Source organism: Corvus cornix, chromosome 2 (assembly GCF_000738735.6).
Source record: "Corvus cornix cornix isolate S_Up_H32 chromosome 2, ASM73873v5, whole genome shotgun sequence".
Taxonomy (NCBI): domain Eukaryota; kingdom Metazoa; phylum Chordata; class Aves; order Passeriformes; family Corvidae; genus Corvus; species Corvus cornix.
Genome location: NC_046333.1, coordinates 58,352,142 through 58,369,445, shown reverse-complemented (window position 1 = coordinate 58,369,445; position 17,304 = coordinate 58,352,142). Strand labels below are relative to the sequence as shown.

The following is a 17,304-nucleotide window of genomic DNA, read 5'->3' as shown; positions in this document are numbered from 1 at the left end:
TTTTTTTCTCATGTTTGCAGCTAATAGTTAAGCTTGCAAAAAGCCTTAGGGTGCTTTTCCATGATAGGGCAAGTCACTGTAAATACTACATACTGTTAAAAAATCTCATTGCTGTAATGAATAGCCTACAGAATTTAGTCCAAGCTTTATGGCTGAAAACAATTTATATGCTTGTAAAAGCTACTTTTTTTGTAGGGCTTGCAGAGTACCCTTTACCTGTACCTTATCAGTAAACCCCTCTTTATTTAAACAAAACCTTCCTTTTGGTGAAAAACCACACTTTTTTCCTCACTCATAGTGCTTTATAATGATTTATCTGATTTTGGAAAATTGTGTCTGTTGCTATATTTAGCTTGATGCTGCAGATTCTCTTAGTGCTCAGATATTTGAGTAGTAGGCTGAGCAGCCCTTGGAATAGAGCACATGCCATGGCTTGATCCATACTCCTGCTGCTGTCGGAGACACTTGTTTCCTGCTCTGCCTGGTGCCAACTGTGCCTGCACATGCAGCCTCTCCCTTGCGTGCAGGGCAGCAGTTTGCATAGTTTAAGAATTAATAACCAAATTAATTGGGTTTTAATCTTGGACAGCTAAATATAGCTTCCATCAAATCTTGAAGACGTTTTTAACAGTCTAAAGAGTGCAATATACGATTTCAGGTATAGGTTTTGGTGGCAACTCTAGTGACGTTTCTTAGGGAAAAAGCTCAGGGAGTGAATAAAGAAAAAGGACCTTATAGTACCAAAAGCGTAACTACAGAGAATTATTAGAAGTAGCAGTTGTACCTTGATCATTTTCCTTTATCATAAAATCCAGTTTCAACAGAAAAGTGAATTATGGAAAACAAGTAATACATCTCATTCATAAAATATAGCTAAGGCAAAGATATACTACACATAGAAGTGCAAATAGAAAATAGGTGCTTTCAAAATCAGCTTTTAAAACTTAGTGATGTAAGAATCCATATACTTCAGGATTTTTGTTAATTTTAGGTTGGATTTGGGAGCTTCTCCCATGGAAAATAAAGATTTAATCTTTGTTCTGATGATTTGTCTTTAGGTCTTGTGCTTTGGGTTTATTTGGAGGGCTTTTCTTTGCCTGAGAAAGGGATTAAGTGCTGTTGAGGCTCTTCTTCCTCAGTTTCAGGCTGTTTTAAGCACTACTGTCAAAGAAATTTGTCAATTCAGGCCATGCTATCCTGTCCCTCAGCACCAAACACTGTTTCTTGCATTTTAACCTCTTTTCTTAGTGTCCTTGGAATATCATTGCCACTTGGAGCTCATCTCCCTTTAAGAGAATTAATCATTCCTAATCACTTGAACAGCCTGAATTAAAAAGGTTTTCAGATATAATAAATACTGTAATAAATAAATACCACCCTCCCTAAAGGCTGTGCATGTACCTATAGATACCAAAAACAAAAGGTTTTTTCCCTAAGTGTTTAATCTCTTGAGCAAGAAGTTTTCTGGAAGAAGTAAAATTTGACTATATTTAGAGTCAGGACAGGAGAATGTTTGTATCTTTTCCTGACCAACTGAGATCCTGATGCAGGACAGTTGCATGAATATGTGCCCAGTCCAGCAGAGAAACAGTTCTGTACACTTTCCCTCACCTCTGGGATTGCAAATAATCACTTACTCGTGGCCATTCTGAGCATTACTGGGGGGAAAAAGGTGTTCCAGCCCAGCCGCTTTTCCTCCATCCTTCTTGTTCGTCAAGTATACGCCCTTCTGGAATAAGGACATTTAAAAATATAGATGACGTGCTGTTGTGGAGTCAAACCATAGTCCCAGGCTGCCTAGAAAAGCAGGATGACTGAAATGTAATACACAGGCCAGAGCTGTGGCAAAATGTGCCTTGATTTCTCATCTGGCTGCTGACTCCCAGAGCGCATGAATAAACACCTCCCCCAGAATAATGCCTTTTGGGCAAAGCATAATCAGCTACACTAATTTCAGGCTTCCAGTAATCAAGGCTTTACCTGGCTGTTCTTGCAATTGACTTTGCTATGATTGATGTGGTACGTGCCCAAGTATGTAGCTCAAACAGATGTGGCAGGATAAACTAGAGCTGAAGAGAACAAGGATTAGCCTTCCCAAAAGGAAACATCCAGGAAAGCTAGCAAAAGCTGGGAAGAAAACTTTAATCACTTTTGCTTGTTTAAACAGTAATTGCATAGTACTAGAAAGTAATTTTTTCCTTTTCTGATGTTTAAAGTCAGAAAAATAATTTTATTTGTTAAAAAAAGTTTTTCATTTCAGGCAGCTGTAAGTTATGAGAAGCTTTCTTGTTAACAGAATAGCAGTTATGCCTGTATAGAAAGTTGTTAGCAAGGGAGTTTACAAGTGCTAAAAATGGGTGGAATCTTTTTGGTTAAATAATTTCTAAATAAACTTATTCAGCTGACATTGATGTATACCTTGACTGTAATTTCCACAAGTTTGAATTGCATGTGTTCTTGTCTTCAGATAACTTCTGATATGCAAGTTCGTTTGTTTTGTTTCTGTGTCTGAGCCCCAGGTAGTTTAGAAGATAAGAAATGGATTGACCTAAAAAAAAAACAAAAAAACAAACTGCACGAAGTCTAGGCAGTTGACGAGGGTATGTCTTTCTCTGGAGAAATGAAGCTGTTTCAATAATGAAATAAAAAGATTGAAGTGCCCCAGACTGTCTCAATAATTAGAAGAGAGGGAATTCTGGTTGAGCACCATTTGTAAAATAGCATAATGAATTAGGTGGCTGGGATATAAAGTAGGCTAATAATGAATGCATTATAGCAAGTGGAGTGACTCTGCAACCTACTTTCAGCCTTTGCTGTGTTGGCAGTTTTCCTTTCAACATCTTAACGTTTATTTTTCTTTTTTTATGATAAGGCCACAAAGACTTCAGGTTTGAGACCAATGGAACAAAAAGATACTAAAGCAGTACAAGAATTAATCAATACTTACTTGAAGCAGTTTAATCTTGCTCCTGTTATGGATGAAGAAGAGGTGGCCCACTGGTTCCTGCCTCGGGATCATATTATTGACACTTACGTGGTAGAGGTAAAATATGCCCTTACATATGTGAATGTGTGTGTGTGAGTGCCACTGACAGTAGTTCGTATCAGCATCAGGTTTTTGAAATGCAGGCAGTATGAAACATGCGTGGCATAGGTAGAATTTGATACCATGAGTGAAAGCTTTATTCTTTCTATTACGTTCTGTTAATGAGAAAATGACTGTGATAAAGTGCTCTTATAACAGGGTATCTTAAAGAAGAATTCTGAAATAGCAAAATATCACTATCTTGCCAAGAACTTTATATATTTTAAGATCAACTCTTCCACCTGCGTTTCTTGATTCTTTTTTACTGAGATACGATATGATAATAAGCAGTGGTCTTCAAACCTCCTTTTCTAGAAAAAAGGAAAAATGATGCAGTGACTGAGATAAGGATTTGTTTTGAATTGACTGTCATTCTCCCATGTGTACATCTTTCTGCCATACACCATTACAAAATTCTTCTTTTAAATCTAATTTTAGAGGCACCTGCTGGGGGAATTATGTTTTTTGATGGTTTGCTTCAGTAAAGTGTGTTTTTTCCAGTAAAAGAATGTGTATATATGTGTATGTATTTGCATATATATATATACACACATCTATCACCCCCACCCTCCAAACAACTGGGCATAATGCTTCTCTGAAAATATGGAGTGCAGGAGTAGATTAGCATTGGACTGGAAATTTCCCAGACATGTTTGGAATAGGTGCTCTAAAGCTAGTGGAAAGATACACCCTTCCCTTTGAGTCCATACAAAATCAGTTCTAGACAGCATATTTAGACAGTGTATTACTTTGCTTAAAGTGATAACGTTATTTAAAAATGATCAGCACTAACATCCCTAAACCTTCTCCTCACAGAAGTCCTAGGTTGTGAAGCTCAGCATTCCCACACTGTAACCTGAATTTGTGCAGGAGCCTCAGCTGAATTAGGAAACCTAGTGCTGCTGGAGATGAGTAGTCCTGCCTATCAGTTTTTATTGTCCAAGCTTAGCTTTTTAGTTACTTTGTAGTGGGTCTAGTGCTCGCTGGACTTTTCCATGGTCTAATTTACAGTCCCACCTTCTTTCTCCACTCCCTCTTTTCCCTGCCCCTCTGCCCTGCTCCCTGGGTTGGTTTTTGGCTTGCTTTGTGAGTTGAAGCCTACAGGAGAGTTCACAAGCACCAGGATCATCATGAATGTGACATTAACAGTGCCATGTTAACAGCACAGTCTTCACTTACTTGTTTTATGCTGTCTCTTGGAGTAGTTTTTTACTATACAAAATGTAGGTTTGTTAGTGCTTAAAATCTTTTTAAGACCTCTGTGACTTGGAAAAGCTAGTGTCAGACTTATAAGTCATCTCTGTAATGTGCAGATCTAAAACCTTAAAATACTCTGTATAATTTATGAGTTAATATTTTCATCATCCTTACTGAATTTAGTGAGTGACTCAATCACTTTTCTGTTCCTTGTAGTTAGTATTACTCTACTACAGAATCTGTACCTGCTCTAAGACAAAAGCTTTTTTGCATGTGGTATGTTCAACTGTTTTACTTTTTACTGTAGAAATACTACTAATTTAAGGAGCCACGTGAGGTCCTTCATTGAACTCTGATTAGTGGTTACTAGTCATTCAAAAATAAAGTAAACAAGCAAGAAGAAGCATTTGTGTGTCTCCTTTGCCTTATTTTCTTGGAGATACTCTGGGGAGTTTTTTGTGCTCAGCATGTTAGTCATAACCCATGTAATAATTATTTCATAGCCCATGTAATAATTATTTCCTATTTCCAACTAATACATGCTCTTGAAGGTGGCCAAACTTCCTTAGATGTGTGAAATTAAGAAGTTTTATGTAGTATACTTTAGATTTCTGTATAAACACCTTTTTTGATGACTACTGGTTTTACTAGAATTTCAATGTGATTTAGCACTGTTGTCCAACAAATAGGTTGTGCTTGTTGATTAATATTTAAATATGCTTTGTATACCAGCACAGTATATTTTTCCTCTATTTTTAGAAAGATGAGAAGATTATTCTTTGATGTGAATGTCATCAGATTTTTTAAATATCCATAATATTTTAAGACTATTTTATTAAAAATTAGTTCAGTTGGAAAAAAACTTCAATACTTTTAGTGGAAGTGTGCTTTGTTAGCTTTGTCTATAGCAAACTACTGCTTTGACAATTGTTTGTCAAAATGTTAGTGGTGTAATAGACTAGAAAAATTTAAATGTTTGTTTCCTCAAATCTTAGCCAAGACTAGCTGTTATCCCATGATACTTACAGTGCACAAACCTTGCTGCATTTATTACTTACTTTCTGTAGAACTGCCACGTTAGCCTAACCAGTAATTGATTACTTATTAATGGACTTTTGTTTTGGTTTGGTTTTTTGTAGGGTTCAAAAGGTATTTTAACAGACTTCCTCAGTTTCTACACATTACCTTCAACAGTGATGCATCATCCTGTTCATAAAAGCCTCAAAGCTGCCTATTCCTTTTACAATATTCATACAGAGACTCCCCTCTTGGACTTAATGAATGATGCACTCATTATAGCTAAATTGGTAAGTTGTAGGTTGGGTTTTTTCTGCTTCATTCACAAAAGTATTCTTAGGAGTGGTGGCAAGGTAAGAACTGGAGTAATTTATCTGTGCCAGTGCATTCAGTTTTACTATCTACAGCACAGAATGCAGTTGATGAGACATATACAATATATATATCAAAATATAAAGCACTATGCTTGTTTTTCCTTTTTACTTTGAGTGATGCTGTGAAATGACAAATGCATGAAGTGTTTGCAATAGCTTGAACTGTGGAAACGCCCAAGAGCACACTGGTGACCATAGTCACTAAGTATCAGAAGAACGAAAAGTATCACTAAAAGAATTTCCCTTGGAGATGAATTAATAAGTGCTATAAAATACACTTTGCTTTTTTAAATTATTTCTTATTTCTAAAAAATGTAAAAGTTTATTTATGTGAGCGTTATCATTTTATCATTACTACGTGTAAAGCTGTGTAGATGATGTCCTTGTAGCTTTTAAGCATACCTTTATGTATGGCATTACACTGATAGATTTTTAGTTGAATGGAAGGGAGAAGACTATAAATTAAGCTCTTAAACAGAAGAATTTTGAGAGTTTAGTGCTGTCTGATGAAAAACTATTGCTCAGCTCTTAGTGATTAGGGATTCGTGGGAGTGCAGTGCTTACACCAGTGGCACATACCAGCACTCTGAGTGAATTTGCAGAGACCTGTTTGGCCTGGGTGGTTCAAAGAACTGCACGAGCTTCATCCAGTCCATAGCATCCACTCTACAACCATTCCCAGCACGCTGCAGAGCACAGGCACGTTTTCTTTCTGCACCTCGTTCCAGCTGAGGTGTTGCTGCCGCACTGCTGGTGGTGTTGCAGCTGCCTGGGGAGTGCTCAGTGCAGGCAGTGCTGCCTGTGCTCCAGCAGGCCATGTTCAGAGCTGCCTGCACATGCCACGGGGATTTCTGTGTTGGTTCCATATGAAGCCAGTGATGGTCTGCAAAGGCTGTATCTGTTCAGACTTCAGGCTGCATGAAGGCAGCCACACAGTCTTCAAGCTGTCTGTCCCAGCCATGTTCATGCAACACTGCAGCTGAGCTGCCATCTGTGATAGGAACTGCTTGCTGAGGCTTGTTAACCTAGAAGCAGTTTAGTAACTATTTGTCAGGGAAAACTCCTGGACAGTCATGGAGAATACTGTTATTCAGGCTCCAGAATAATCCAAAAGGAACTTCAGAGACAGACTTTGAGAAGGTAGTATAATTTTCAGAAGTGGCTAAAAATACTTAAAATTATTCTTAAAAGTCAAGGTAGAAAAAGGTTGGTCTCCATTAGAAGTGTGGCACAGGGAGCTGTGTGTCTGGCCCTTCTCTAGGCCATGGATGGGACAGGTGAGGAGGCAGTTCCATGGTCTGACTGCAGGGCTTTGTACCTTCCCCTGCATACATTTCTCTCCCAATGTGACATGTGACTCTTTCCTTTCGAGGGGATCATCGTATATCCCTTGCAATAGTGGGATTTAGACACCTGTGATTTCTAAAGTACCTGCTGGGCCTGTAATGCATCATTAGATGCCTAATTATAGTTGCAGATCTGGCAGTTGAATTTTACATGAGGAGAGGTAAGGCAATGGAAGAGAGATGATAAATGCAGTCCTGTTCACAGCCTTTTGTTTACGAACATACTGAGTCTGGCTGGGATGGAATTAACTTTGTTCCTAGCAGCCCATATGGTGCTGCACTTTGTCACTGAAGCAGGGCTGATAACACAGTTTGTTTTGGTTTTTACTGAACAGTGCTTGCACAGCCTCAAGGCTTTCTCTCTTTCCCCCCCAGTGAGGAAGCTGAGGGTGGGCAAGAAGTTGGGAGGGGACATAGCCAGGACAGGTGACCCCAACTGACCAAAGGGCTATTCCACACCATATGATGTTCTTAAAGGCTGAAGGAAAGGAGGAGGAAGGGGGGGATGCTTCCGGTGATAGCATTTATGTTCCCTAACAACCATTATGCAGGCTGAGACCTTGCTTCCCAGGAAGTGGTTTGACATCTGTCTAGCAGTGGGAAGTAGTGAATGAATTCTCTTCGCTTCCCTTGTGCCTTCCCCTTTTGCTTTCTTTATTAAACTGACATTATTTCAATTCACAAGATGTCTTGCCTTCCTTCTGTTTTCTCCCCATCCTGTGGGAGAGGAGTAAACCAAAGGCTGTGTGGGTGTTTGGCTCTTTTCTGGGGACAGCCCACCAGTCTCCTTTCTGGACTTCTAATTCCGAAGCATGGGTTTTGGAGGTACAAATTCAGCTCAGCAAATTGCTTTTAGGATTTGCTTGTCAGCTGATGTTTATTTTTATCTTCATATCACACTCTATTAAATTAGTTTAGAATTAGTTTGGCAGTTACAGGACAAAACACCTGACCTTCAAAGTAAAACCCAAAATGTTGAGTTACTGACTTAGGTTCTATGCGTTCTGCATGGAGTCAGAGTGGGATTTTGTGTCAACATAATCCCTCTAAAACCCTGCCTATTTTATTGTTGAAGCTGACACTAAGTTTCTGAATACCCTAAGTCTCTTGCCACTCTGTAAAGTATCATTTGTGTGTCATTTGAAACTTTCAAAAGTAAAATTTAAAAAATGTTTTGCTGTTGCCAGAAAGGATTTGATGTGTTCAATGCACTAGACTTAATGGAAAACAAAACATTCCTGGAAAAACTCAAGTTTGGGATTGGAGATGGAAATTTGCAGTATTACTTGTACAACTGGAGGTGTCCAGGCATGGAATCTGAAAAGGTAAGGGAGAAAAATGAGTTTCTGAATTCCATTAGGTGTAATGGTACATTAATCTGCACTGGCCAAAAATGGGCAGAAGTTTTAAAATAAGTTAATTGGCCCTGTTCATGATCCATAATTGAGATGCAGAGACTATTGATGTTTACGTTTACTGCCACATTTGAACTAAAATAATATCTTTTTCTTCTTCCTTTAGGTTGGTCTTGTATTACAATGAGAACACTTACGTTTCTAGAACTCTCGAGGTCATCGTTTGAGTTAATTTGATCTCCATAACTCTTGAAATAGTATTGTTCAAGAGGAGTAAAAGCACAACGTCAGTGATACTGAAATAGTCCGTTAAATCTGATCAACGAAGACATCCACATGTGACCAAATTTATGCATTTTCAGATAGATCAGATGGTCCATGAAACTCTTCTATTGTCCATGAAAAGAATAAAAAGCACATTCATTTAAGTTTCAAAGCTTAGCTTGCACCTTGATGAGAAGAAGGTATTTTTTTCCACTCTGTAGAAAAGACTGTTTTGTACAAACTGAACTTCAGTGGTGGATTAGGGTACTAAAATATTTGCTATTATGTGGATGAACTGCTGCATTTCTATTTATTAAGTGGTGATGTATGTATGTCAGTGTAACAGAATGAAGGATACAAACTGGAGTATATCTTTGCTTAATTACTTAACATGGATATCGTCATTTGGGGGAAAATCACGAAGTACGATACCTTTGTAGCTCTATGGAAGTCCTGGATGTTTTTGTAACTGGAGCAGTATGACAATGTACTGGTTTAACTAGTGCATTTGTTTCTCCATAAGCAACGCTGCCAAATCAATAAAAAATACAGATTTGTACTTTGATCTTAAATAGATCAGTGGATTGATTTAACAGTATCGCACTGTTCAGTGCAGGTGTTATCTACGTTGCCAGAATGATAATACATTACTGTACTTAATTTACAGTTGTGGCACAAAACCTTAGTTTTTCCTCAGTAGAATAACATCAGCCTGTGTGTAAAACTAAGAATTTTAGTAGTGCTATCAGGATATTTATAGTTTGAATGTTTTCAACGCTTCTGCGAAATTGCACATATTCCTTTGTCTACTTTGATTTCCTATGAAGTCTGTAATTCTAATGAAAAGTACCTTGTGTAAATATGTATTCATAAATTGTTCCTGGTAGTGTTTTTATCCTGACTTTGGAACAAGAAGTTTTGCTATGTATGTGGCTGGTAAGCAGAAGAGAAATGCTCTGCCCTCCGTCCTCGGAAGTCTCTGTACTGCGCTTCCTGAAATGCAGGAGGGCTGATCTTTGTTGTTGGGTGGAGCTCTTTTAATTCCCTCATGAATGCTCGGCAGCAGGAGTGGCTTCTGAAGCACTTTATATGCATTCCAGCATAGCATCATAGCTAGAGATGATAGCAGTTCTTTCAGCTCATGGATGCTGCAGAATTGTGAGCACTGAGAAAATCTGCGTTAAGAAACTGTTCTAGCTGAAAGTGCCAAATTGTGGTAGTGAAGCCTCTGTGCTGTGAGCATCTTTTGAATGTGACTTGAATATCTCATGAAATGCAAATGTCTTACTTTCCTTTTAAACATGCCTGTAATTCTGACAGCAGATTTTGCTGAAAGTTTAATTCTGTACATGAAGATAAATTTGTCTGTTCTTCAAAACTGTTAGCCCTACCCACCTCCTTGTAGCAGTGGGGTTTTTCTTTCTTCCCGCTCCTTTTCCAATGTGTGAATGGCTTGTGGTTTGGTTTCTTTTTCTTGTTGAATTGTGGTGAGAGGACTCTGCCCTAGAAACAGTGATAAATCCTTTCCCTTATTGCATTATAGCTGATTAAAGCATTCGACTTCCTTCAAACAAAGGAAGGGACTGAACGTGGTTTGTTTGACCCCTGGTTGTGCACCAGCTCGGGAGCTCTTGAATTTAAGAGGTCTTCAGAGGAGATCTAATGCAGTTGGGCTTTACATCTCTGGCCACTCTTGATACCTCTGTGCTAGTAGCAGTCAAAATGGGTGGTGCAGAGAGAGCTTGGACTCTGTGTGAGGCCTGAGCATAATTAAGTGCCTGAAAACATAACTGATGGTAATGATACCTGAGGTAACAAGAAGGATTTAATCTCAATGCCATCAAAGACTTAAGTTTTTATCTCCTAAAAGGCAAGAAGGTGCCTCCTTGGCAGGGCATTCTCATGGAGCACTCTGGGATGAGGAGGAGGTTCACCAAGGAGCTCAGTGTGTTCTGCTTCGGCTCTTAAAGGCAGAGCCTCAGCAATCCTCAAGGGTGCCAGAGGTGAGGTAGGACAGCAGGGCATAGCTGTGTCCTCATGGCTAAGGTACTTCCTTGCTGAGACAGCCCAGGTGATCCACAGCCCAGGTGTAAGATACGTTCATGTTCTCTGCCTTCCTTCCCCTCAAAAAAATGCACATGGAAGAAATGTTAGGCAGATGATTCCTCCTATCTTCTCTGAAATCAGAAGGCAAATCCTTTCAAGTATTGTCCTTGACCAAGTATGTCCAGGTAGAAGACAGACTTGAACATGAGTTTCCTGCAGCCTGGCTTTTACCCAAATCTTCAGGTTAGGGCACATGAAGGAAGGAGCGTGGCCAGTCTTATGCTCCCTTCTAGTAAAATAGCGCCATTTGCTTCTGAATCCAAGGGATAAATTTCTGTCTTGTTTTCTGGCTCACTCTGCATATTCACTGAGGGGCAAGAGCGCAGAGACATGCTCCTGTAGAAGCTGTGCAGCATTGTAGCTGAGAGAGAAAATTTATTGGCCAGAGGGCATGAGGGAAGCAGGCATCTAAGCCTGAGTGTTGGGGCAGCTCTTGGAGAGTTTTGTTCATGGACTTGTGTGTGTTAAGCATGGCCTCTTCTGTCCCTCCTGAGTGCTCTTCACCTGTAGTGTTTTGCTGAAGTATCACAGCATCAAGAGGACTTGAGTCTTGAAGGTGTCCCAGCCTGCACCCACATAAAAGACAGTTACTCTGGAGGTGAAAATTGTGGCAGCTCAATTTGATTTCCTAAGCAGGTACTAAATAAAAGGTGAACATCTGTGTGGGGCCACTGTCAGGAGCTCAGTAGGAGGGACACGTCTCTTGTTTCCAAGGTTGAACCTGTGTGCATAAGGCCCGCTCTGAAGGCAAGACTCCTCAGAACCTAATAGTTGTTTGCAAAGGATTGGCAGCTTTAAAGCTTGCTCCACCACCTTTCCCATCTGGCTTTTTAAACATCTATTATTTCTTTCCCAAAGTAACTTCCTATCTGGAGAGGGAACCCAAATCCCTGAAGACAGAGATAGACCTGGGCAGGCAGTGAAGTGCTTGAAATATGATTGCTGTGCTGATGTTCTTTACGAAAGCTAGTCCTTATGCTCTGTGTAAATGCTAAGACTCTTATGCTATGGTTAGCCAGCCTGGGAATGATGCACACTAGTGCCAGCATGCCTTCAAAGTTTTATGCATCCAGAAAGCCAGAACAAAGGACATGTATGAAAGACTATGAAACAAGGCAAAGAAATCTCCCCTCTTCTTGCACCCTCAGACAAGGACAAAAATTTTAGCATTAAATGCTTTGTTTAAACTTCAAGGAGCGTCATGACTGCACAGTCACTGCTCATTGCTACTGCCTGCCTTTGTAGTTGGTGTCATGAACTAAAGTAATTTCTAAATAAATTCAAAATACAGATGATCTCTTGGATGGCAGTGGAAGTCTAGATTAACAAATCTCTGAAAAATACATGTAAATTTTACCTTTTACGGAACAACAGAGTAACTCAGTTATTTTATGCTTTCTTCTACAAGTAAATTCCTAGGCTGTTGATTGCCTCAATTACAGCACTATTTCCCTTCCTTCCTACAACCCCACTCCCTCATTAGGAAATTGTTCATAGTCCCCAGTAAAATTTAAGGAAACTCAGAAGTTACGTGGTACGTTTTCAGTCTTGTAGCAGTTACAGTTCTCATCTACTTTATATGAAACAGTATACGGCTTATGTCAATTTCCTGGGAAACAATTTTAGACAGAGATCTAATGGAATTTAGGTTTACATTTTCTCACAGGATACATGTTAATAATTCCCATATGGAAGTATTTTTTTTAATACTGCAGCAGTAGTAATTTGGTTTTGTATTTGAAAATAGCTTTTCCTTCAGCATACCATATAGAAGGTATCAGGTGGAACCCACGTCTGCATACATTTGTGACCAAAACAAGTTGTTGTTCAGCAGAACAAACTATTATAATAGAGTTCAAAAGGGAAGTCTGCCTGTGCTATTACAGCTGTTTACTTGATCCCAGCTTTAAAAGACTTATACTGGCATGGACCTTTGTTTAAATAAACTTTCACTTTTGGTATTTACTTGTTTGAGTAATTATACTTAAATCTGTTTTGCTTAAAGTATGTTTATCTGTGTAAAAATACAAAGTTCATTTAATGCTTTGCATTAACTCCAAAGAAGTATTAATTACGTCTTAAAATTACTTTAGCATGTTCATTACCAGCTTTAACTCTGATCTCCAGCTGCCAATGAAATACTTATCCCCAGGTAAAGACTAACACTCAAGTAGCAGTAATATTCTTTATTAAAGCAGAAAGTACTTCAGCCAAACGCAATATAAAGTTCACCTTGTATTCAAGAGCTTTACACTGTAAAGTATAAAAGAATTGTTCAGTTAGAACTGTACTCCATTCTGCATTTAAAAAATCAGTTTAATGGAAAGAACCAAACTAAAATCAGTTACGCTGAAAAAGCCTTTTTCTTTTTGCGAGGCGGTTTCTTTATCTTATCGGGATTTGGGACAAGTTTCTTGATTTTCAAAGGCTGCAAAATTACATTTGAAAGATCAGGCCAATTGCTTTCCATATGCTTCTGCTTCTGACTTGTGAGCTCATCCCCCAGCACCTCTGCAAGCTCTTCGGGTTCCAGATTTTCTGAAGAATCTGTATCTGCATAAGCCATGGATTCTTCAGTTCTGTACTGAAGCCAGGGCACTTCCAAAGCTGGTATCTTTGGAATTATTGCTGCTATTGCTTCAGTGAATTTGTCGGACTGCTTTTTGAAGCCAAGTGCTAAAATGGATGTTAGGCCAAGAAGGGGCGCAATGGTCTCGCTGAGCCGTGGCACCTGCCCTGCCGGCGTGGCGCGGCTTGCGCTCAGCTCGATCAGGTGCGTCGTGATCATGGCAGGTTTGGCAGACTTGCACACCAGCAAGAGAAGTAGTTCATTTTTTTCCAATGCTTTTGTAACTTCATTAACTCCAATAGCAAGCTGTCTTCTGATACTTACGTCAGTCCATCCTGGTTTTTGTTGGTGGCTTTCTGTCTCCTCTTTAGGGAGTTCATTGGTGCCAGCATCACACTTTCTTTCTGTTTGTTTTTTTGTAAGGGAACGTTTTTTCTTTCTTGGACTCTCAATCTTTTTAAGTCCAGTATGTTTAATCCTTTCTTCTAAGGTCTCTAGTATAAAATGCATATCTTCTCCATCTATGGTTTTCCATTGGAAAACAAAGGGGTTATCTAGGCATGTTTTTACAGTGGTTTTCTTTGCTTTCCGAAGTGTTGCCGTCCCTTGCTGAATTACAGACATCCTGAGGTGGTTCTGTGTTTTGTCACCCTAAGGAAGAAAGAGCAAGACCTTAGTTCAAATACTGTACTGTGTGCTGTGGACATTGTTACCAGAAGCTTCTTCTGGGAATGCAGAAGTGAAACATCCTATGTCAGTGATACTAGCATCTGTCAACCTCCTCACATTGGCACCAATCCTTCACACATCTTCCACAGGGCAGGTGTGGAGCTGCTTTTTTTTTTTTTTTTTAAATAAATAGCTGGACAGGACAGTAAGGCCACAGCAGTGACAACAGACCCTTACAAAGCTGAAAAGCAGCTGGAGGTATTACAGATGTAAAAAAAACCACAAACCCAACCAAACAACAACCCATCCCCAGAATCACAGGTTGATGGACCACTCCATTTTCGGTCTTGAACAGCTGCATTGTCCCCCATGACATGGGAGGGAAAAAAAAGGCAAAAAATCTGAAGCACAACATGAAACGAGCTCCTGAATTTATTTAGGATTTTTAGAAATTTGTCTTTTCAGTCTTTAGTCCATGCCTTTGTGTTTTTCTCTATTTGGAAGGCATGATAGTAACTTGCAGACTCTTAATAATTTATGCTTTCAGGGAAGGAAGGCAATCCCCTACATGCCTCCAAAAGTTCAGAAGGGGTCTTTTGTGTCACCTGGACCATGCCTTTAGGGATGAGAAAAACTGAACAGGAATGGAGAAAGCGTAATTGTTCTTGCTCTGATTGATCTAGTTCAGAGTAGCAGTGAAGACACAAAGTCAAGCCTGGTGATGTCCCTGGTAAATTGCAAAACCCCCATGCTCCTGCTTGGGAACTAGCAATATCTTCATTGTTACACAGGCAACCTTACAGAATAAGAGCAGTTCAGGTTTGTAATCAGGGGAAACATGACATGACTCCCTCCTAGGTTTCCTAGTTACCCAAGCAGGCGTACAGATTGCATTTATGTACAGCTCATGAACATCTCAAGGCTGCCACCCAAAAGATACCATTCTGCTGCTCATACCTGTGTACTGGTAGTGAGCTACCTTGCTATAAAAAGACAAACACCATCTTCACACAAGTGTACTGCCATCAAGCAACATCTGTCTGGACAGATTTTCACTCAGTAAACTTGTCTGGAGGACAGCAGGAGAAAGATGTACACAGTGTGATTCTGGGGGTGGGCTACGAGTTGGACCAGAACGCCCAGGAGTTGGATTTGATGATCCTTGTGAATTCTGTCCAACTCAAGATAGTCTATACTCTATCATTCCACCTGGAACAAAGTTGTATCAATGCAATGTGAACTGTTACCCAAAATAAGAGTCAAAACCAGTGAAGGAGTTTCCAGAGAACAGTAAAACTGAGGATTCCAAAATACAAAAAAGCACTGTGGCACTCTTGAGCACTCTCAGAATAATCTGTGAAATGCCCTGGGCCACCTTAGCAATGGTCCATCCAACCCAGTTATCTGCCTCCAACAGTAGAAACTGGAAAAACCATCTGGGGAGGACAGGGCTGGCATTCCCCTCAGCTCCCAAGCACCCAGAATGGTTGCATCTGGGATATAAGAATAAAAATGTGCCAACTTAACCTATCAGTCCTTTATGGAGCTATCATTTATGCAGTTATCTAATCCCTTTTGCTTACCATCACAGTGGCAACAACCAAAAAGTGAACACAACTAAAGAATGGAAATAACCACAAAAATTCTTACATACGACCGAGTTAGAACGGAAGCTTGTGACTGCTTAAAAAAAAAGAGCTCTGGGTTACCGCTTTTAAAAGCTTTCAATTAGGGATGCTCTGATGACCTGTGACAAGCAAAATCAGCAGCAGACTTGTGCACAAGGAAAGAAACATGGAACATGTTCACAGTTCAAAGAATACGCTTTTCTGTTCAAAATGGGCACTCCTGAGAAAAACAAGCGTGCAGGAATAAGGAAACAGAGCAACGAGTGATAAAACAAACACTGAGTTCCTCCAGCTCGCACCACCGTCGCGACCCCCCTCGCTTCCTGCGGAAAGGAGATCGGGAAAACACCGTCCACGTCACCACCAGGAACCTTCTCCAGCCGCTTCCGCTGCAGAGCGCTCCGCGGGCTCCTCCAGCTCCTGGCAACAGGGAAACGCGGGTTAAGCACGGCCCCCAGCACGATGCACGGCAGCCGCCGCCGGGTCCCTGTGGCGGGGCCTCCGCCGGGACCGCAGCACCCGCTTCCCGGACCGCCGCATCCCGGGCCGCCGCCGCCCCCCCACCCGCTGAGCAGCTGCGGGCCGGACCGCGCCCAGACGGCCAGGGGAGCGCGGCGGCCTCCGGCTGCCCGACCGCGGGGGCCAGGCCGCAGCTGCGCGGCGTCCGCCGGCACAGAGCCGGCCCTACCTCGGCCACCCCGCGCTCTGGGAACACGCCGCGGTCCGCAGCACGGTCCCGCTCCGCCCCCGGCTCCGCTCCGCCCCTGGTCAGGCTCCGCTCTGCCCTCGGCCCCGCTCCGCCCCCAGTCTGGTCCCGCTCCGTCCCCGGCTCCGCTCCGCCCTCGCCCCCGCTCGCCCCGCTCCGCCCCGCTCCCGCCCCCGCTCCCCCCCCGACCGCGGCTGGGCGGTGTCCGGAGCGGGCCGGGCAGGAGCCGTGCGGGCGTCGCGGGGGCGAGGGAGCGCTGGGCTGCTCGGGCGGGTCCCGCGGTGGCGGCTGGGCGGGCGGTGCCCGGGCTGCGCTCGGGGCCGCATCGGGGAGCGCCGTAGCGTTGGTGCAAAGCAGCGTTAAAGCGCTGCTGCCGGGGGCCTGCCCTTGGCGGGGGTCGCCGTAGGCTCACTACTGGCGTTCCCAGGGCTCGAGCGCTCCCGAAAATTGGCGCATAGGCGATGGCAGACCTGCTTCGTCGTATATCAGCTAACAAAGTCAGGGCCAGGTGACGGGGTGCTTCACAGGGACTTGACAGCCACAGGGGCGTCCCTTGCTGCAGTGCAATGTGCGCCCGTGCTGTGCACGGACATTGTGTTCTGTGACTGAGCAGACAGGTAAGGGCTGGTTCCCTTCAGTGGTTCCCACAATCTGCCCCAAGCCTTTAATAAATCTTCACAAGCACGTTCAGTTTACACATTCACCGTGCTGCACAGCATGGTTAAGCACAGCCTCTTGGCCATGAAAGAGCAGAGCTTCTTCGCCAGGACACTGGTGCTTCAGAGGTGTTTTCAATTTTTTTTTTTTAAATCTTCTTCTATTTACTGAAATTTACTTGATTTGTTTTCTCGTTAATTCCTGACAATTTAAGCTGGACGTGTTTCCCCTCAAATTACTCTTTTTGCATGGTTTTATGGAAGTTAGTGGGTTAAAAAATGCAGAAGTACCTAGTGTTGTGATCAAACAATGCTCAGGGAATGGTGAACAT

The 17,304-nt window shown here is 41.7% G+C and overlaps 2 protein-coding genes across 5 annotated transcripts in view; one reads left to right on the top strand and one right to left on the bottom strand.

Moving 5' to 3' along the window:
• Positions 1–12,709, top strand: part of NMT2 (N-myristoyltransferase 2) — a 35,369-nt gene extending 22,660 nt beyond the window's left edge. For both annotated transcript variants that reach the window (XM_039548760.1, XM_039548761.1), the window contains 4 exons: positions 2,873–3,043; positions 5,422–5,589; positions 8,207–8,344; positions 8,541–12,709. In XM_039548760.1, coding sequence (XP_039404694.1) covers positions 2,873–3,043; positions 5,422–5,589; positions 8,207–8,344; positions 8,541–8,561 — 498 coding nt within the window. In that variant the 3' untranslated portion in view covers positions 8,562–12,709. The remainder of the gene's footprint in view (positions 1–2,872; positions 3,044–5,421; positions 5,590–8,206; positions 8,345–8,540) is intronic.
• A 206-nt stretch (positions 12,710–12,915) lies between these two features.
• On the bottom strand, positions 12,916–16,408 carry RPP38 (ribonuclease P/MRP subunit p38). Of its 3 annotated transcripts, none has more exons than XM_039548763.1 (3): positions 16,299–16,408; positions 15,692–16,030; positions 12,916–13,964 (listed from the first exon to the last, which is right to left on the bottom strand). In XM_039548763.1, exon 3 carries the CDS (start codon positions 13,935–13,937, stop codon positions 13,089–13,091), a length of 849 nt encoding a protein of 282 aa, XP_039404697.1. In that variant the 5' UTR covers positions 13,938–13,964; positions 15,692–16,030; positions 16,299–16,408; the 3' UTR covers positions 12,916–13,088. The 3 variants fall into 3 exon arrangements, with proteins under 3 accessions (XP_039404697.1, XP_039404698.1, XP_039404699.1); XM_039548764.1 differs by having other exon boundaries at positions 15,888–16,030; XM_039548765.1 differs by having other exon boundaries at positions 15,910–16,030.
• Positions 16,409–17,304: the final 896 nt, after the last annotated feature.